The following is a 22,058-nucleotide window of genomic DNA, read 5'->3' as shown; positions in this document are numbered from 1 at the left end:
GTGCTTGCAGAAATGGGGGCTGGGGCAGTGGCACATAATCCCGTGTGTCTCACCTCTGTTGGGGGCAATCCCCCTAAAAACTGCAGCCAATGTCAGCCCCCCCACCCGTTCCCCCACATAGCTTCCTTTTGCTTCGCTGCCACTTTCTGCAGGGAAACACAGGAGTTCTGTGTGGGGAGGGTGTTTTCTGCGGGCGTGCAGTCCCGCAGAAATTCCCCCAGGAATAAATATATGGGAAAACACTGCACCTTATTATTCCATTTATAACCTGATGGGGGCAGTGGTGGATTCTGGAATATACTTTAAAATTATTTTGTTTCTCCCAGCCCTCAATTTTAAATATCACAGAATACAGAACAGTTCAGCTGGAGTCAGGAGCTGAAATATGGCTGGTAGAATTCTTGCTCTAGTATTCAGCTGCTAGCTTCCAGAGATTTTTCCAGATCCCATGAAATGCTAAGCGTACCTCAACTCCCACCAATTAAGGTACTGATCCTGCACCCTTAAAGTCAATGGAAGCTTTGCCATTAATTTCAATAGGTGCAGGATCAAGTCTTTAAATGGATTTTGTGGGTGCTCAGCATCTCACAAAATTGTACCCTTACAAATTTCAGAGTAACAGCTGTGTTAGTCTGTATTCACAAAAACAAAAGGAGTACTTGTGGCACCTTAGAGACTAACCAATTTATTTGAGCATAAGCTTTCGTGAGCTACAGCTCACTTCATCGGATGCATTCAGTGGAAAATACAGAAGATGTTTTTATACACACAGACCATGAAAAAAATGGGTGTTTATCACTACAAAAGGTTTTCTCTCCCCCCACCCCACTCTCCTGTTGGTAATAGCTTATCTAAAGTGATCACTCTCCTTACAATGTGTATGATAATCAATGTGGGCCATTTCTAGCACAAATCCAGGTTTTCTCCCCATCCCCACTCCCACCCCACCCCACTCTCCTGTTGGTAATAGCTTATCTAAAGTGATCACTCTCCTTACAATGTGTATGATAATCAAGGTGGGCCATTTCTAGCACAAATCCAGGGTTTAACAAGAACGTCTGAGGAACAGTGGGGGGGGGGGGGTAAAGGAATAAACAAGGGGAAATAGGTTACTTTTTATAATGAATCAACCATTCCCAGTCTCTATTCAAGCCTAAGTTAATTGTATCCAATTTGCAAATGAATTCCAATTCAGCAGTCTCTCGTTGGAGTCTGTTTTCGAAGTTTTTTTGTTGAAGGATAGTCACTTTGGGATCAGAAATCGAGTGACCAGAGAGATTGAAGTGTTCTCCGACTGGTTTATGAATGTTATAATTCTTGACATCTGATTTGTGTCCATTTATTCTTTTACGTAGAGACTGTCCAGTTTGCCCAGTGTACATGGCAGAGGGGCATTGCTGGCACATGATGGCATATATCACATTGGTAGATGTGCAGGTGAACGAGCCTCTGAAAGTGTGGCTGATGTTATTAGGCCCTGTGATGGTGTCCCCTGAATAGGTATGTGGGCACAGTTGGCAACGGGCTTTGTTGCAAGGATAGGTTCCTGGGTTAGTGGTTCTGTTGTGTGGTATGTGGTTGCTGGTGAGCATTCGCTTCTGGTTGGGGGGCTGTCTGTAGGCAAGGACTGGCCTGTCTCCCAAGATTTGTGAGAGTGTTGGGTCGTCCTTCAGGATACAACCTATTCTGAAGGACAACCCAACACTGGATTTGTGCTGGAAATGGCCCACCTTGATTATCATACACATTGTAAGGAGAGTGATCTCTTTAGATAAGCTATTACCAGCAGGAGAGTGGGGTGGGGGGAGAGAAAACCTTTTGTAGTGATAAACACCCATTTTTTTCATGGTCTGTGTGTATAAAAACATCTTCTGTATTTTCCACTGAACGCATCCAATGAAGTGAGCTGTAGCTCACGAAAGCTTATGCTCAAATAAATTGGTTAGTCTCTAAGGTGCCACAAGTACTCCTTTTCTTTATCCTTACAAAGGAATGCAGCATAACTGGGTTAGCTGGGTTTTTATTGCTCCGAAGTTCCAGTGTATCCTAAATCAATTTTGCAGCTGCATATATGGAGATATATTCTTATCTCAGTGCCAGAGGGATTTACACACCTAACTCCCATTAGCAGTACTGAAGTGAAAATACATCCCTGAGGGATTCAGGAGAAAGGTGTTTATTTGGTATTGCTCTCCCATGTCTGGATTTTTGTGCTCTATTTTTTAATCAGAATGGGTGGTTCACATTCGTTGCTTGCCTACCAACTTCAATATTGTTCTAGTTTGTAAAATAGCAAAACAAAGGTAATGATTGGTGTGAAGCATTCAAGAAAGCAAGACAAATCTCCAGAGGGAAGAAAAGGAGAGCAACTCAAACTAAAGAGATGAATAATTTGTAGATATGTTCACAAAACAATGCTCAATTTCATAGCTAAAAAGGTTCAATTTTAGTGAAAAGAAAAATAGGAACAAATCTGAGCCTTTAAAAAAATCCTTTTTTGTCTTTTATCCAGGATCTAACCTCTTGGGAAAAATAATTACAAATAAAAGATTGGTATCTCTATCCTATCCTGTTTCTTATACTGCTCCCATTACTGTAGTATCTGAGCGCCTTCCATATGCATTAAGATTAAGCAATGTAACTGGAATCCATTCCTATGTTGCTTTTTCCTCAATTCTTTCTTCCTCTTGCAGAGGGAAAACTGCATGTGGATTTTTTAAATTGATATTTTATTATTTTAAAAAATTAACTGTATTTTTATTTATGTTTTGTTGAAAAGTGAGGAGAACTGAACCGGGAAAAGCACACCGCACTAGAGAAACTAGTATATAGTGCAATTAGGACTACCACAGTGCAATTGAACTGTCCTGTTTATTTCAGGAACTTCTAACCAAGAAGCGGATTGTAATTAAAATAGACACAATAGTCTATAACATATATGTATGCTCTAGCACCATGTAGCAAGCTACGGTGGTTCTGAACACTCTACAGTGTAGCGTGGGAGTTCACCTGTTATATCTTTCTTAATCATTCTACCACTATACAGTGTACCTGGTACATTGGGAAAACACATGAAGGTGCTGCACAAGATACTAAGCATGTCATTTTGACACACTATGTCTTGGCTGAAACATCATGGCTTTGAAATAAAGCCAGCGGGTTCTCCAGCAGCACAAAAGCTCCCATAAAACAGTTAACAGAAGTGAAGAAATACAATGCATCTGTCTCTATTAAAGGATTGATACTCATCTCATCACCCAATAATGTATGTTATGATGAATTTAAGGCCTATTGTATATATTGTTCTCATGAGAGTAACGTGCATAAATATTTAACATCCATGAACTATTTGTTCTATCAGTCCCATATTCTATTTGTGGATTTTTTGTAACCAAGCAAACAGCACAGGTTCACTTTCAGAAATGACATCAAGATCGATCACATCAGTCTAACAGCCACAAAATTTCTCCATTCCCTTTTAATTGGCTGTCTAAACTGAAAATGAACTTCAGAGAGCCTCTCTCTCTCTCTGGCTGATATTGCTGCCCATTATTTAACCTGTAAATGAATTATGGATCATTTGCATTAGCTTTTCACTGCAGGCTCACTATGACAAATTATTCTGTCATTTCATAGTTATTTAAATGCTTTACTCCAACGCAACAGCAAGACTGGAAATAAGAAATTGTGACTACAAAGCATTCATGTAGGGAATCGGGGGGGAGGGTGGCGTGTTGGGGGAAGAGAAGCACCATTTTGTTAAAAGAAGTAGAGCACATTTCATTCCATACATATGAAGTGTTGATGATATTGATATTGTATGAATATTATAGGCCAAATTATCACAGGAGTCTTCTAAATTGCACCTGCAAAACTCTCATTAGCACATGGGTGAACTCATATTTGCATGTTGCATACGGCAGGCACTTACTTATTCATCCACCACAGGTTTTTGGTATTTTCCTTCTCTCTTTTTTATTCAATGTCAATTTTTTGCCTGAAACAAAAGGTTTGCATATGGAAATTTGGGAAAATTTAGAAGATCCCTTTGAAAATTCAGTTCTGTGACTTGAAGGGCACAATCTTGCTAGGTGTTGAATGCCTTCAGCTTCTAAGATCTCAGCATTCTAGGAGGCACTCAGCATCTTGCTGATCATACTCCAAATGAGAAAGAAGCAGGAAGAATAGATGAACTCCTCCAAACAGAAAGATCAGGCTCTCACACAGATGTCTACAATAGTAAAAAAAGAGAGAAGGAAAACACCAAAAACCTGTGGTGGATGAATAGGCTTACATGGCAACAAAGGGTCATGCTTTCTGCAGCTGTAAGTCAAGTTGGTTAGTGAACTACATTGATTTACACTAGCTAAAGATCTAACGCAGATTTCTTTTTATAATTGTATGTGAAGCATCAGGAACTCTTTATGCATTTTCCTTGCCAGATAAGGGAAAGCAATACATCTGAACACATTAATTTTTTAAAAAAATCATATTATAGGTATTCCAAAACATCTTACCAATTTAAATAATTTTGGAAATCAACAAAACTATTAGCATTTATGAAGATGCATACTAAGCTCAATACTGCAAATTGCTGAGCACTCTTTTTTTTTTTTAATTCAATGGGAGTTCAGCACACTCCGCATCTCACAGGATTAGGCCCATTATACAGATTCTATGCTAAAATACAATCTAACAAACAATAGCAAAAATGTGCTATGCATTAAAAGCATGGAGTCTTAAGATACCCACTGGAATACATTTGTATAGGTCCTCTTTTATTTATCAGTCAATCTCTTTCAGTATTAAAATTAAGTGCTAATCCAGATTTGTGGAGTAAATATTAGGTGCAGCTATTTATAAGGCATCAGTCACCATATTTTCATGTATTATTAATTCTGCAACAGATTTAACTCAGCACTGTGGAATAAATAATTCAAATTTCTTCTAAATTTACTTTGCATTAAACAGATTACTCTGTTCTTTGAAAGTGGTATTAATATTTTTAATTGTCATTTATTATGCTTTGTGTGGGACATCTTAATTTGCTTAAACTTTATCTTTTCTGGCTGCAAACCAGTTATTTTATTTATTACTGCCAATCTTCATCTCATTAAAAACAGTCAATGTAACTTCAGCGTCTAGCTTTAAGCCTTCATTCTCTTGTTGTAATTAAATACACTCTAATGTAATCGACAGCGTATGCTCTTCAAAACATAGATCTAAAAGATAAAGAAAAAAATCTTATCTGGGTTTGCCCAACCAATATGACACAATATATTATACTTAAATAATTGTAGAATTATATCAAAGTATTATTTATGTTGTATGCAGTACTAGCTATGTCACCCTACATATATTTTTTCTTTTCCTTTTTCAAAAAACTATTTAAATACACTAAGAAGGTCTTTGGATGGATGGATGGATGGATGGATGGATAAATAAATAAATGTCAGGTATTCATAGTTTGTCACTGTTTTCAAAATGGTAACAGCCACTCAATGAGTTAGTGCTGTTACTCTATTCTGAGATTATATTGGGAGAATGTGTCATGGTACCATTACTGCAGAAAATCCACCATACTCCTAGTATAGTGGAGAGAAATTGTGTTGGGATCCCATCACAATGGTTTTATGATAGGAAACCCATTATAATCCTGCTATGTTGGAAACCCTTTTCTTATCTATCAGGATGCTCTATGCTTATGAAAGGAAATGTTATTATGAATGATGGAATCTCAATAGGTTCTAAGGACAGGAACCAAGGAAAGTGTGAATGACAGTCTGAAGCTTATTCACTCTAAATTCAAACTGTACAAGTTCCTTTCACTATGTTTTCTTCAGCTTGTGGATTCTTCCTTGCTCCTCCTCTCCTCACAGTCTCATAGATCTCTGTGACCAGCCTGTCAATTTTCCCAGCTCCATCTCAGACTCTTTTCCCTTCCACAATCTCCCTCCACTTCAAATGAGTTGCAACAATTTCCCCCTCTCATTTAAACTGCTCTCAGTCTATTATGGTCGTCACTTCTACCTCCCACCCCCATATCTAGATATGGAGTCCCATGGTATCATTCGTATTCTCCATTATAACAGGCTTCCAAACCCTGCTATCTTTAAGTTGCAAGTCCCAGAACCTGCGGTTGCCTTTCTGTTACACAAAGGTGACTCTAAAAAAGTGTTTTCCTGTTTGAAATTACTTCATTTAGACATTTAAGCTAATTAGATTTTTTTTAAAAGTTTTTTAAAAGGTCAAAATCAAAATGAACCATTTCAAAATTATCAAAACAAAATGTTTTGGTGACCTAAATTGAAAACAATTGTTTTTTAGGTTCATGAAAATTTTTAAGATTTTGACTTTTCATCACAATTTGGGATATGAAAAAATGTTGAACTCTTCAAACTATTCAGTATGGGGCAACCATTTCCCATTCAGATCCAACCAGTCTTACCAAACTCTTTACTAACAATGCAGTGACATTTCACTGTAATAAATATATCATTTGCACATCTCCAATGTCACTATTCTTTTATATAAGAGAAATGCATTTTAATAAAAATATCCTTTCTGATATGCCAAATATTGCCTCCTTTTTAATGCTAGGATTATTTCCCCTGTAAACAGTCATTGAGGGAAAGGTTACAAAGTCTTTTTATAACAAAGTTGGAATTAAGTGTTGCCACCTGATTCTTCCCTTACCCTCCCAGATCACATGACCCCCTGTAATCATAAATTTGAATTGCCATGGACTTTTAGATAATCATCATGTGCCCATCAGATCCAAGAATAACCCACTATCTGTCCAATCATTTCTGAAACCAATATACTCATATATCATTAGATCTTTTCATTATATGATATTTTAGAAGTCCTAAGTTTTGTTATCTAAAACTTTGTCATCTAAAATGTTAGGTGACAATTTGATGTCATTGCAACCACTATTTATGTAAGGTTTAGAGACAATCCATTCTGCCATGTAATGTTCTAGTCATACAATTTTTACGATATGAAGTTTTATCATCTAGATAACAGATCTTTAGATAACAGATCTCATGACAAACATCATGATCTAAAGAGAACTGCTTATGACTAATGATATTAATTAACAAAAATATTCCTGTTACTAAGCTTTGCAAGTAGGCTATATTTTAGATTTTGGAATTATCTGTAAGTGGGTTAAGTATCCAAATCACATTTTTTAAAGAATTTATTTTCTAGAGAGGTCTGGAAAATGGTAAGATTCACTATAAAATTCAAAAAAGGATTGTTTTTAAATGAGTATAACTAAGGATACAATTTGGTCATGGAGGGTACAGATTCCGTGACTTTAACAGACCTCTGTGACTTCTGCTTCAGCTTCAGCCCCGGCCGGTGGGGCTCCAGCTGCCAGCCCACACTGCAGGGCTCCGGCTTCCGTGATTTACGGTTCATTACCCAAGTCCTGCCTGTGAATTTTAATAACCCCCCACCCCCGTGCCAAAATCTTAACCTTAATTATAACTCATACTTGTAACCAGCAGATGTACTTGCAAATTCTCAGATGGTTCTAAACTCTAGGAATAAATGCTTTAAGCTTGGATAGGACACCTTATATTAGCCATACACAGGGTGACCAGATGTCCCAATTTTATAGGGACAGTCAAGATATTTGGGGCTTTGTCTTATATAGGCACCTAATATGCCCTCCCCCCCCCCCATCCTGATTTTTCACACTTGCTGTCTGGTCACCCTAGCCATACAAAACTAAGAGGTTTAATCCCTGCTTTAAATAGAAATGCCAGTGCAACTTTAACTATAGAGCTGTGAGTGCGCACCCATAATTTACTATTTTTTTGAGAACTGGGGTTTGTCCATTTAAGACAGAAGGTGAAAAAACTCCCAGAGGGATCAATCCTAGAGAACATTTCCAAACATATAAAGCTCTAATGAGATGATTATAATGTGTCTGTTGCGCAGCATATAGAGTTCTTAAGACTCATTTAAAATACATTAAACTAAACCTTCATTGTCCTGATGTATGCATCATCAAATGCCACATAGTGAAGAGGGTTAAAAATAAAAAGAATGACATCAATGAATACTTCCTTGGCCCCAGTGCTGATTCTAATGCGACAAAGAAATAAAGTATAAAGGTCAGAGCTGCCAGAATACAGAACAAACATCCTAATGTATTTCATTCTGTTGCTTCCCATTTTAACCCTGCATTGCTGGAGAAAGATAAGCTTTCCCCAGGAGAAACAGAAAGGAAAGTATGGACAGACAAGTGTGTTAGTACCAAGTAGGAGACAGAAGTCTTTCCTTTAAAATGCAAAACACATGTATGCATGGCATGCGACACACAACCTACCTCTTCATTACCCTACACACTCACAGCCACAGCAAAACACAAGGCATGCAGACAAAGTAAAGGAAAAAGAAAAAGACACCAAGACTATATAAAATGCTGGCATGAAGACATCATCACAGCGAGACATCAACAGATAAAATCAAAGCTCTGGAATCTCCCACACTGTCAAGTGCACACAGCTGCCCTCAACAGTGTGTCTTTTAGCAGAGAGAATGTAGAATATTAAAGCAAGAAGAAGCTGTTGAGTCTGTGCAAATCAGCATGTGCGTACTTTGTGATACTTTGCAGCTTCCATCCTTGTCTCTGATAGCTTTGAGCTAATCTACCACCTGATGAGGGGTGATAAACAGAGACAATGGGTGGTCTCCTAAAATTAGATCTTTTGATACAAACAGTATGTGGTCCTGTTCCTTTAGTTTGGTTTAGAACTATGCTTTGATCTGGCTTGCGGAACTGTACTTTGAGTCCACAAAATATGAGATATAACTCTCAAAGAGATCATAAGTTTCTTTTTACATCTATTTTGGCCAACTTTTCTAAAACAGATGCCTGAATTTTTAACACAAAATGTCCAGGGGTCTGCACCTTTAATGCAAAACTATAATTGCATGCACAAAACGGGCCACCTACGCACAACTTCCCAACCTGTGCATGTACATGAATATCTTGTGTATGGTGCACAGTTAGCTGTTTGTGCCTTCATTTGCATATTGTACGCATGTATTTTAGCCACTACTTTTGGAGAATTTGGCCTTTTGTGACTTAGTGCTCGCTTCATGAAAGGCAGCATTTTCCCATATAAGGTGTAGTAAAAAAACAGATTTCAGAGTAGCAGCTATGTTAGTCTGCATTCGCAAAAAGAAAAGGAGTACTTGTGGCACCTTAGAGACTAACAGAGATGATTGTATTTCTCTTCCCTGCACAATCACAAATCAAATGCTAATCATACAATCATATGATTGATTCAATTAAGGGATCATCTCTACAGCCTCTGTAGCATATGAAGCAATAGAAAGCTGATTTAGTTAATTAATAGCCAAACTGAAGCAGAAGGGTTGAGTCAATCTCAAGAGCTGTTTACTGTGTGTACTACATGCTAAAAAGCAAGAGAGATGAGTAGGACGATACAGGTTTTGAAATGTACTGTCACGGCCACTTTCTCAGACTTTCCAGTGCTATCACACTATTGATGAGATAGACCCAAATCAAATACCAGTATCCAAACACCCTCTAAACTTTCAGATGGTGTTGGAAATACAACCCTGGAACTGAATGCAAATATCCCCTATCTCTGCAACAGGTCAAACCAAAAACCTAAATTCAAACCCTCTAACTGCTGTCATTTCAAAACCTAGAGCCATGTATGAACATTGCAGTTTGAACCAGTTTTTAATTGTGGGCATGGCTAAGATTAATAACTAAGTGGATCAAGGCTTAAAAATGAACAGCTCTTTAAGAACAGGTCAATTGTCTCAAGGAGCAACTTGTGTGAGAAAGGAGTGATCAGTTAGCACAAGGAGGCACATCTTCAGAGGTCATTCCAAAAATGCAACTTAAAAAAAATCCCATCATACACACATAAGCTGGTTCGTATGTATTTTAGATCTCATATAGGTAACTCCAATCAACGAAGGGGCAGAGTTAAGCCATGTGAGTGGATCAGGAAGGAAATTGTGATTTAGAGTCACATTTACCTCTGTGATTCCTCCATACTCTGTTGGGAAGCAACCTGTTGCTGGTACAGACCAACAATAAATTATTTGCTTCTCCAATGCTGACTCAGCTTTGCTGGCTAGCATTTCGGGAGCTGAGCCAATACTTCAAACCATTCCTCACCCTTTCCCACCTACCCCTTGCCCACCTGCATAGAAAGAGAAGTGTAGAGGTCCCACAGCATCTGTTTTCTCCTTCCCCTGGGGTGACACACAATGTGGGTAGACTGCAAAATGGAATAAGAGGTCGTCTTGTGCCCCCAGTCCCTTTTATGGAATCATAACTAAGGGCTGCGTACAATCCTAGCCTTAGGGTGAATAATTGTCTATAAACACAGAAGTGTTGTTATAGCTATGTCAGTCTCAGGATATTAGAGAGACAAGGTGAATTCGATAATATCTTTTATAGGACCAACTTCTGTTGGTGAGAGAGACAAGCTTTTGAGCTTACACAGAGCTCTTCTTCAGGTCTGGTAAATGTCCTGAGTGTAAAGCTAAATACAAGGTGGAACAGATTATTTAGCATTATTTAGCATAAGTAGTTAACACATATTTCAAGGGACCATTCAAGGTGAAGTGGCCTGTTAACACCCCTCCAATCATAGGGGGAAAGGAAGGGAGGGCAGGCAGCTGAGGGCAGGGGTTGTTAATGAGTTACAAATTGTTGTAATAATCCATAAATCCAGTGTCTCTGTTCAATTCTCTGTGATTTTTAGTGTACACCTCTATGAATTTAAGCTCCCAGGCTCTTCTTTTGAAAGCATTGTGCAGGTTTCCTTTGAGGATGAGGACTGACAGGTCAGATATAAAGTGACTGCTTTGTGAAAAGTGTTTACCCATGTCTTTTATAATTTTCCTATGTGAGCTCATTCGCGAGGGTAGTGATTGTCTAGTTTCACCCACATAGTTGCTATTGGGGCATTTAGTACACTGGATGAGGTACACCACACGTTGTGATAGGCATGTGTAGGACCTCTGGATCTTGAAAGGGGTGTTGTGGGGGTGTTGATCATTGTAGCAGTGGAGATATGTCTGCAGGTTTTACATCTGTTGTTTTGGCAGGGTCTGGTGCACTGAGTTGGTGTGTCGTGGTCTGTGGGGAGCTTGCTTCTGATAAGCTTGGAGAGTTATTTGAAGGCTTGAACCCACTCACCAACCGAAGCTGGTCCAATAAAAAAATATGACCTCACCTATCTTTTCTCCCTATAAACATAGAAGATTCTACATGTGCAAATAGCTGCATGGAATAGTTTTATGGAATTGCCTTTGAAAATTTGACCCACAGTATCAAAAATGGCTTCAGTGTTATCTGTGAGGGGAGAATGTTCAATGTTTTGGGATCGTGTTCAGCTGAGCATTTTCTCTCCTGTGATATGCAGTAGCTGCACTCACTTTCAGAAGGGAAGACAGGAAAGAGACAATCTCTGAAGCTGAGTTTTCCTATCTATGAACGTTGACATTCCAAGCCTCCAGCTAAAAAAATACCAAGAAGTGATAACACAATATTCAGGGATAGAAACACTCACCCTGGTTTTGGCATCGATCTGCCCTCCACGATCCAACAAAAGCTTCACCATGTTTGTGTTTCCCCTTTTGGAAGCCACATGCAGTGGGGTGATTCCATTCTACACCATGAAAAGAACAAACAAAGAGCATGATGGACTTGAAGGTGTATAATGGTGATGCCTTTGCGTTTGGATCACAAAAAGAGGAACATCAATACAGTATAGAAGATAAACAAGCATGTTTTTGAGCATCGGAGCTAGGTGCACATGTCATTTGAGATACAGAACTTCTGGTGTTTTGGTTTTCTTATAAACATGTATCTTGATTTACTCTTAAGTAACAAAGAAGCACATTAGGCAAAACACCAAACATCACGATCACACAGTAAGACAAAACATATATCAGAGCCCAAGTTAGTCAATATTCACAGCAAACTTATGTATTTAAATCACTGCAACATACACAGCATGGTGGTTCGGATACAAAGGAAGCTCATTAGCATAACAGAAGTCAGTGTCAAAAACCAGGCCCTAATTAGGCTAGAAGATGGTGTTTAAAATTTCATTTTCAGCAAGGATGCCCTTGCCGGCACATCAGGTGGAAAACTCTCAGGGAAAATCAGTATACATTAGTGAGGATAATAGTGTCAGCATGAACATGAAATCCTCTCAAAGGAAGTTCCTCATAAAGCAATTCAACAAGGCTCTGGCAATGAAAAAATGAAACAAAAAAATTCCTAATCCAGTGGAGATAGCTATAGCAATGCACACAATCAGTTGTTAAGTGACAAAAAATAGTAAATGGACTGTATTAGCTAGCCCTGTGGTTGCGGTTTTTCATGCAAAGATGGCTTTCAGGTAATCAGAACCTCTATTCTGTTTTATATATTCACAACATATGTTAATATATTGATATTTTCACATATAATAATATTCTGGAAAGGTAAATAAACTTATTCGGGTAAATCTTAAAAACTAAGGAGAAAGGGCAAAGCCAAATAATAATAATACTTGTTTTTACAGTATGCCTGACTCTGGCAAGGACTCTTAAATGACTTGGCACATGAGAGTGTTTGCATTCTGGACATCTTCAAAGGGGCCTGTTACTTTCTAATTGGGAATAATTATTTGGTTGCTTCTAAGCTCACAAGGAATGTTCTGAGTTGCCTTGAAGCATGCTTTAGAGATTTGTGCAAAAAGATATCTTTGGGCAAATGCTGAAATTTCCTCAGGACTTTGCTTTCCACTCTGCTTTTGATTAGGAATTTTAAGCAAAGATACACTCCCACATCCACTGACTATCCCATCTAAGAAGAAAAAAGGATTCGTCCATACCCTGGCTGTGAAGTCCACTGCAGCTCCTCGGTTGAGCAGAAGTGTCGCCACGTTGACATTTCCATAGTGTGCAGCTATGTGCAAAGGCGTGAAGCCACTCTACAAAAGGAAACAGTCCTAGTTAAGGAATGAATTTCTTCAATGCTATATGATCAGTCTCCTCAGAGAGCTTCTGATTTTAACAGCTTTTGGCAAACAAATGTGTTATGTTACTCTAACCTCGCACACCTACAATATAGGTGAACAGAGAATGAATGCAGTTTTTCCCTACTGTGGATTACAAAAAGCTCTTTTTTCCCATTCAGTTCTTGGTCATTTGTGTTATTTGCTATTCCTCGTGAATCTATGTCGCTAACGTGAAAGAGCTGGGCAGACGCTGTCAGAGAAAACATTCAAACAAATGGTGTTCTCCTCCTTTCCACAACACTGAAACAAGGCTTTCAACCTACCATGTTTTGTTGTTGGGCTCTTACTTGCTGATCTTCTCTTAGAATGGCAAATTTCAGCATGAGAATTCCATTTTTTTTTTTTTTTTGGTTTGGGAAAGCAACAAATGTTCATATTGTATTGCAAGTATCTTCAAGGTTCATCAAAATACTTTAGTTATTAGACAGAGTTTAATGACCACAACATTCTATATTTATATTAAACCCTGTATCCTGATGGATCCCAAAGCACTTCCCAAACCGTATACTGACCGAAAAACAAAAACAAAAAAACCCCACTAAAATGTAGCCACAATGCTGTGGGCTAGAGTGCGACACCTGCTTCTGCCACATGGTACAGAATGCTGCACAACAGTGTAAGACAAGGTAATTTATTTGAAATACTGATAATGAACAAACTTCTAGCCTTATAAAAAGTTCCATGGAATCTTTAATGTTCATGAGAAGCTGATCAAATCTTGGTGTTTTAAGCTCTCCTCTGAAAGGCCTTAATGTTGCATATATTATGTCCTTACAACACTGCATCGATTATGGAAGGAACAGTGAAATATTTTCTGTTTCTGAACATACTGTATTCTAAACCTGATTCCATTTTTTTTGCATTGGGATCAGCACAGTAAACTGTTCATCCATTAGCAAATCATACTCAGATGTTACATATTGGAAACAACTTTTTTCCCAAAAGACTGTTCCCCAAAGCACTCAGCCTGTTATTTTAATCTCATTCCATTTACGTCAATGTCAGCCCCAAGATGAAAAAGGTCTAAGTAGAATCAAACACTCATTAAATTCATGGCCTTGTTGCTAGACTTAGGCTACCAACAAAATACCTAACAACGCCAGACACTCTTGCACACATATGCATCCAAAATCCATCTCCTCCACCTTGTAAAATCCCCAACTGAATAAACAAAGACATTTGAAAACACTACTTAATGATTTGATTCTTGGAAACAATCTCTTCCCTCAAAGTAGGTGATACTTTTAGGGTTGATATCTGAGTTATAGCCAGTTGCATGTACAGTACTGTTTTCAGGGTTGGTACTTCCAGAATTAACATGAAAAACATGATGGGGCCCCACTGTGGGTATGTTTTGATTATGCAAGAATATACCCACACACTGCCCTGCATGGATTTCTGAACATTCTGTTAAAACAAACTGTCCCATTCTACTGGTTACTCCAAATAAAAATATGATTTGAACAAATATTCATCTTGGAGGATGCTATTTTACGTATTAACTGTTTGGCTTTGATAAGCTGAAAATGCATAGGTGACAGATTAATTATCTATTGTATTTCACTTTTTGGTACATGAGGAATTTATCCCCTTAATGGGTTTAGATTTTTTAAACAATTCAAAACACTTTGGGCCAAGTTACACCTATGCAATCTCACTACAGCTAATGGGGTGGCATGGATATAACTGAAGACAGAATCTTTATGGTCTTGTCATTTGACTTTTGCCAGGATTTTGGATTAGCCTGTCACCTTGGTAGTTTTCATTTAGTTTTGACTAATGAGTGCTTTTGCATAATTAATTTTACTGAGTTCAAAAATATATCCATCCACCTACCCCCATCTCTAGTCCTTAACTCTTTTTGACCACATGGGAAGTCTCTAGTTTATCTCAGTACAATGACATTCACAAGTTGGAGGAAATTACAAGACAAAGGGAGAACAAAAAAAGGGTTGCAGCTTTACCGTCACTGGCGGGTATTTAAAAAAGTTCCTTAAGTTTCACTTCTAGTGCTAAATAATACAGAAAGTAAATACAGTAGCATAAGGAAGAGCAGTAACCACTAATTAGCAGAAAATGTTAATTAAAAAAAATGTTGCTCTCGGTACCTCAGTTGTTCTATTCACCATCATCTGATGCAGCATGGTTTGGAAAAAAGAGGAAAAATATTACAGATCATCCAAGAAAAGGAAAACTACGTTGCTTATTGAAATGAGTTATGTTGTTATTATGGGAAAAGCCACTCAAGCATACATTAAACATTAAATACAACCCATGCACGCATGGGCCACACCAGTATCCTATTTAATTGAGAGAACTCAGTAACTCTGCTTCCATTCTTGTTTCTTTGTGATCATAAATAATAAAAGAGAACAGATTTTAAAAGGGTTTACAAGATGTGTCAAAAAGTACACAGCCCGTATTTATTGTGTCCTGCAGCTATACACTGCAAAAGCAGATGTTTTATTGGTGATACTGGTTTTAGCAACTTATCATACACCACAGAAGTTACTTTCAATTATTATTTTTAAATTATGGAATTAATGTCCCTTTCCCAGAGGCACCCAGTCACATGACTACCCCAGGCCTCCAAAACAAAGCCTTTTTACCTTGGACTGAACGTCAGCATTGTGGTCATTTTGGAGCAGGAGTGCTGCTGATTTCGTATCATCTTTCCTGGCAGCGATGTGCAAAGCTGGCAGTCTCACTTTCCCCTTGGTGTCATTCTCCAAGAGGATGGCCACTGCCTGATTGTGTCCCTGCTGTAGTGCAACAGCTAGTGGGGTGAAACCATCCTGATAAAGTGGAAAACAAAATACACTTCATAAGGAGAAGGGCACATATCATCAATCCCATAAGTACTGTACACACATAAGCATATGTTAAATGTATACAGCAGTCAACTTCAGCCTGTGGGTTGTGACCACCAACCTAATGGCCAGCAATTGTCAATGGCACAGGAGTCACAAACTTTATCTCAGACATGTCTTCAGATATCTGTGACGTGCACTTACTTAGTCACTTCAAACTGGTCCTTTTCCAATGTCAAGTACATTTCATATAGGTCATTGCACTGACTCCTATGGTATCTCCTTTAATGCTTACGATATTTAAAAGCATTGTGCATCAAATGATTCTGGAGATATATTTGCAAGAACTGGTAACAAATGGTCAGTTGTTGGTATTGGCATGAATAAGATGGAGAGCCCCTGTTGGGGTGCATCTCACAATATACCATTTTTAGAGAGAGTGTCTCAAGTTTTTTCATCTCCAGATACATTTACTGTTGTTCCTTCTAATTCTCCCAAGTTACATGCTGCCTGTGTGATTCTGTCAGGTAGCTGGGTGTCATTTATTGACTCTGATCCTAGGTAGCAAAGCATCACAATAGGTGTTCTTTCTGGAAACAAAATTTCAGAAATAAATCTTTTTTTTCTTTCAAGTACATTTCTAGTTTTACTTTACATTCAGTTAAAGATGGAAATGTTCAGGCACTAAAAGGTGTCCTGTTCTGCTAATGCTGAAACGTAATCAAGTCTGACTATTACAAATATTGGTGCTGCAGGCATTCCTCCAAGTGGAAATAATTTAACTTCATTACATAAGCAAGCAGAGATAGGGGAAGGGGTATCCAGCAAGTGTGGAACTTTATGTTTTTTTTTCTAACCTGGTCCTATATAATTTTCAAAAGCGTCCAGCCTTGGCAAAACTTTGCTCCCATTGACGTCAGTGGTGAAATGCCATTGTCCTCAATGAGGAAACTTCCATTAACATCAGTGGGTACAGACTTAGGCTAATGCTGAGTAATTTTGAAAATCCCACTCTTAGGAAGGCACTAAAGGACAAAAGAGACCGTGATTTGGGTCATGGATGGATGGATGAGGGGATAGGAAGGAAGCTAGACAAGGATTAACTGAAAACAGAAGCACTGGGAAAGGCATGGAGAACAGGAAGTTACCATGCCCAGGCGAGAAGGTTCAACTAGAGAGTTATTTCTGATAGTGTGGAAAACAAACTACGCTTCATAAGGAGTGAGGGAGGGAAGCAGACTGATGGATTTGGGAGAAACAGAGTAATGGGGTCAGGAAAGTGAAGAATTTGGTTGGGTTGGGAGCAGGGAAAGAGAAAGATGGAATAGTGAGAAAGGGGAACATCAGAGACGGTAAAGACCTGAACCTGTTCAGATATTGGAGGTGTTGCCCAGACTCACCAAACCAGGCTTGCACCTCACTAAACTAATACCTTTCAATCCCTTTTTATGAGTAGACTTTGCAATAGCTACACTATTATAGCTGCTTACTCTCAAGAGACTACATTCTGTACTGGTAAGTAAAATGGGAGACCAGCTGAAGAAACAGCTGAACCAGAAAGATAAGTCTAATACTGGGGCTACATCTGGTAGTGAGATGGCTTAGCGCAGGAACCTTTCCCCTCTGGAAACTTGAGAGCAAATCCTGGATTGGGGGACACATCTGAAACTGAGTTTGCTGGTCACATCCTTGTTCCTAAACATCACAAAAACACTGCATATTTCATGTATACATATTGCTGTATCTACTCAAGTGAGCCTCTGGACTGGAAGAACAGAAATTTCAGAATAGTGGATTTTTTTTATTTTAACCCGAGTTTAACATCAAATAGATAGAAAGCGAACAACTACTGAAAAAAAAAAGAGAAATTAATGTCTAAATGAAGGGTTGAAAACTGACAAGAACTAGAAATTCCTGAAAGTTTGGATGAAGGGGTGAACATCCTTAATTATAAAATGAGCATGTGTCCAGTTCTGTCATATAAAGCCAGACACCTGATTTTTTTAAAAACTAAAGTTTCATGCAGGTCATCACAGAAAGAGATTTGTTTGTATTTTTCTATAGTAGCGAAGTACTAATCCCATCTCTTATTTAACTGTTCAAAACCCATGTGGATAAAAAATACAGTCAATCACAAATATATTTTCTTATCCACCAACCAGAGCCAACCCTCTGATACAGCTCCTTCGGTACAGTCGAATCCCCAAGTGACACAGAGCCAACTTAGGGGATGCGTTGGAGGGCTCTGATTAAGATGTTGCTCTGCTCTGGCAGTTTCCAGCTAAAATAAAGCCCTTTAGGGGCTGTTACCAATCACCATAAATTGGAGCAATTCGGAGGTTGGTCTAAATAAAGCCCAGGGCCAAACCAGCCTTAGGTCACCATTAGGATTGGGGAAGAGCAAGGTGATATAACAGCTACCTCACTCCTCCTTCGGGTCCTGATATGAGGAGAGTTTGACTGGCTCTGTGGACTGGATCCCGTATCTTTAAAAATACTTATTTGTGAGTTGTGTGGCTCCCTCACTGAAACATTTAAAGCTATAGGGACAAATTTTGTCCTGGGTTGACTACATGCAATGTTATTGAATCATTAGGCTTTTAAGTAATTGAAGGCAATGGGCAACATGGTTATAACCAACAACAGAATTTGGCACTTTAAATATATATACACCTCACTTGCTGATCTAGATCTGGATGGCGTCGTGTCAAAGTTAGTATCCAGGATTACAGTGTTTAATTAAACCTCATTGTGGCCTGGATTCAAATTTGAATCCTGAACCTGAAACAAAACTATGGCAATCCACCCTTCTGCTCTGCCTCTTCCCTAGCACTTCCCCTCTGTGTTGCTTCTTCTTACAACATCCTCCCAGTCTTGGGGTTCTCATTCTGTCTCAGAAGAGAGCATTACTAAGCACCACAGTGCTCTAGTTAATACCAGTTGCTGATTGCTTCCAAGTGCTATTTCAATGGGACTACCAGGACAGACTACCTTCTCTCCCCCCCCGCCCCCGCATTAATTGCACTGTTAAACAATAATACAATACCATTTATTTAAATAGTTTTGGATGTTTTCTACATTTTCAAATATATTGATTTCAATTACAACACGGAATACAAAGTGTACAGTACTCACTTTATACGTATTTTTTATTACAAATATTTGCAATGAAAAAAACAAAAGAAATAGTATTTTTCAATTCACCTAGTACAAGTACTGTAGTGCAATCTCTTTATCATGAAAGTTGAACTTACAAATGTAGAATTATGTACCAAAAAAAACCTGCATCCAAAAATAAAACAATATAAAACTTTAAAGCCTACAAGTCCACTCAGTCCTACTTCAGCCAATCGCTCAGATAAACAAGTTTGGTTACAATTTTCAGGAGATACTGCTGCCTGCTTCTTGTTTACAATGGCACCTGAAAGTGAGAAAAGGCGTTCACATGGCACTGTTGTAGCTGGCATCGCAAGTTATTTATGTTCCAGATGCGCTAAAGATTCATATGTCCCTTCATGCTTCAACCACCATTCCAGAGGACATGCATCTATGGTGATGATGGGTTCTGCTCAATAACGATCCAAAGCAGAGCGGACCGATGCATGTTTATTTTCATCGTCTGAGTCAGATGCCATCAGCAGAAGGTTGATTTTCTTTTTTGGTGGTGCAGTTTCTGTAGTTTCCACATCTGAGTGTTGCTCTTTTAAGACTTCTGCAAGCATGCTCCACATCTCGTCCCTCTCAGATTCTTGACGGCACTTCAGATTCTTAAACCTGTAGCTATCTTTAGAAATTTCACACTGGTAACTTCTTTGTGTTTTGTCAAATCTGCAGTGAAAGTGTTCTTAAAATGAACAACATGTGTTGGGTCATCATCTGAGACTGCTATAACATGAAATATATGGCAGAATGCAGGTAAAACAGAACAGGAGACATACAATTCTCCCCCAAGGAGTTCAGCCACAAATTTAATTAATGTATTATTTTTTTAATGAGCATCATCAATATGGAAGCATGTCCTCTGGAATGGTGGCTGAAGCATAAAGGGGCATACGAAATGTTTAGCATATCTGGCACGTAAATACCTTGCTACGGTGGCTACAAAAGTGCCATGCGAACGCCTGTTCTCACTTTCAGGTGACATTGTAAATACGAAGCAGGCAGCACTATCTTCTGTAAATGTAAACAAACTTGTTTGTCTTAGCTGAACAAGAAGTAGGACTGAGTGGACTTGTAGGCTCTAAAGTTTTACATTGTTTTGTTTTTGAGTGCATTTATGTAATAAAATACATCTACCTTTGTAAATCTACATTTCTCACGATAAAGAGATTGCACTACAGTACTTGTATGAGGTGAATTGAAAAATACTATTTTATCATTTTAAAAGTGCTAATATTTGTAATCAAAAATAATGATATAAAGTGAGCACTGTACACTTTGTATTCTGTGTTGTAATAGAAATCAATATATTTGAAAGTGTAGGAAAAACATCCAAAAATATTTTATAAAATTCAATTGGTATTCTATTGTTTAACAGTGCAATTCATCGCAATTAATTTTTTAAATCATGATTACTTTTTTTTTTAGTTAATTGGGTGAGTTAACTGTGATTAATCGACAGCCCTAGTTTTTTTCCATTGGTGGTCACCAGCCAGAATCAACACACATGAGGGAGCAGGAGGGAACTCAGTCCACTCCCTGGGTGAACTAGCCTTCTCTGCTGGAACTAAATATCTTGGGAACCTTTCCACGGGATTGAACTGAGCATGACTACACCTTCCAAACTCCAGAAGATGAAATTGGCATTTACCAGGTTTAGAATGCAAAAGCCAAAAGAGAGTCAGATATGATCCCTGGATAAAAACCTATCTATGAATTCCAAAGATATTTTGATCCACAGCTTGAGTTCAGGCCCATCTGTACATTAATTGTAACTGTACTGGCCTCCAGATCCCCTAAGGTAATGAATTTACAACAAACCTGATCACAGAAAATACAAAGCAGTTCTGCGGAGGACTGAAAGCAGGTCATTAGGAACTTTTAGCTAGGCTTAGATCTTGAGAGTCCCAAAACTCTGTTGTGATTTGGAAACACTGTTTCTGCCAAGTTGCCTGGCAATCGCACAGGATTTCATATTTCAGAAAAGCTGCAAAGGTAACATGATCTCAATCAATGCAGGTCACAGAAAAGATAATTTTAGGAGCCATCGTCAAGTGACACAGTATCCGTTGAATGAAGGGATAGTAAGGCAGCTGTTTGGCTATAGTGCAAAGTAAGCAAGCATAAATGCAACACTATTCCAAATCAGTTCATTGGCCAAGGTAACCCAGAGTGGGTGAGTTTCCATACTGATTGGAAGAAAGGTAACAAGTGCAAGCAAAAGAAGGAATGGGTGAGAAAAGCAATGAAAATGGGGGAGGGGAAGGTTTCCTTTTACTGTGTCACACTGCACAATAGTTATATATGGAAAGAACAGTAATAAAGTTGACAGGCTTTACAGAACAACAGCTGTCCACTTAGTTTTCTGAGACAGAGGAAAGTAGTATTTGGTATCAAGAGAACAATGGGAAATAGAGTGAACACAAAGTGTGTTATATATGAGTTTTGCTCATTGCCTAAAACTTCTCTGATTTACAGATCTTGGGAAAAGAAGTGAAGGGTCCCATGGTCCAATTTCTATATTCTTAGGGCCAGATTCTGATCTCAGTTGCACTGGTGTCAATCTGCAGTAACTGTATGGAAATCAGTGGAGTTTATCCAGATTTACACCCCTTTAACTGAGCTCAGAACCAGGGCTCGAGTATCAGACTTTTGTGTACTTATACTTATGATCTGTAGGCAAATATGTATTATCTGAAGATGAAGCAGCATGCTGCTTGGTGAGTCTGTATCCTCATTAGAGTTGTGTATCTGGTTTCCCAGTAATATTAAATCACACCTAGAAACATTGACTATTTCAACAAGCCAGGCACAAACCTCAGAATCAGAGAACCCTGATCGGCTCAGTGAGGCCCATTCCGCACTATCCTTCCCCGAGCAGAGCTGACTCACAGGAGAGAATCTGTCTCATAATGTTATTTTTCTGTATATTTGTTTGTTTTTCTCGGTTTCATTTTGTGAGACCCCATTAGAACCCAAGATGAGCACATGCTGAGCTCAGGAGACT

At 38.5% G+C, this 22,058-nt stretch overlaps 1 protein-coding gene across 50 annotated transcripts in view; it reads right to left on the bottom strand.

Annotated features, from left to right (window-relative positions):
- The window catches only part of ANK2 (ankyrin 2), a 559,252-nt gene that overhangs the window by 139,647 nt on the left and 397,547 nt on the right, over positions 1–22,058 (bottom strand). For 32 of the 50 annotated variants that reach the window (XM_043545350.1, XM_043545349.1, XM_043545351.1 and 29 more), the window contains exons 6-9: positions 15,692–15,877; positions 15,191–15,214; positions 12,897–12,995; positions 11,583–11,681 (exon numbers count right to left, since the gene is read on the bottom strand). In XM_043545350.1, the coding sequence (XP_043401285.1) occupies positions 11,583–11,681; positions 12,897–12,995; positions 15,191–15,214; positions 15,692–15,877 (408 nt within the window). The remainder of the gene's footprint in view (positions 1–11,582; positions 11,682–12,896; positions 12,996–15,190; positions 15,215–15,691; positions 15,878–22,058) is intronic. The other 18 variants (XM_043545376.1, XM_043545385.1, XM_043545382.1 and 15 more) reach the window with 1 other exon arrangement.

The sequence above is a fragment of the Chelonia mydas genome, chromosome 4 (genome assembly GCF_015237465.2).
Source record: "Chelonia mydas isolate rCheMyd1 chromosome 4, rCheMyd1.pri.v2, whole genome shotgun sequence".
Lineage (NCBI taxonomy): Eukaryota > Metazoa > Chordata > Testudines > Cheloniidae > Chelonia > Chelonia mydas.
Note: the sequence above shows the minus strand (reverse complement) of the source record. Positions and strands in the feature narration are given on the sequence as shown.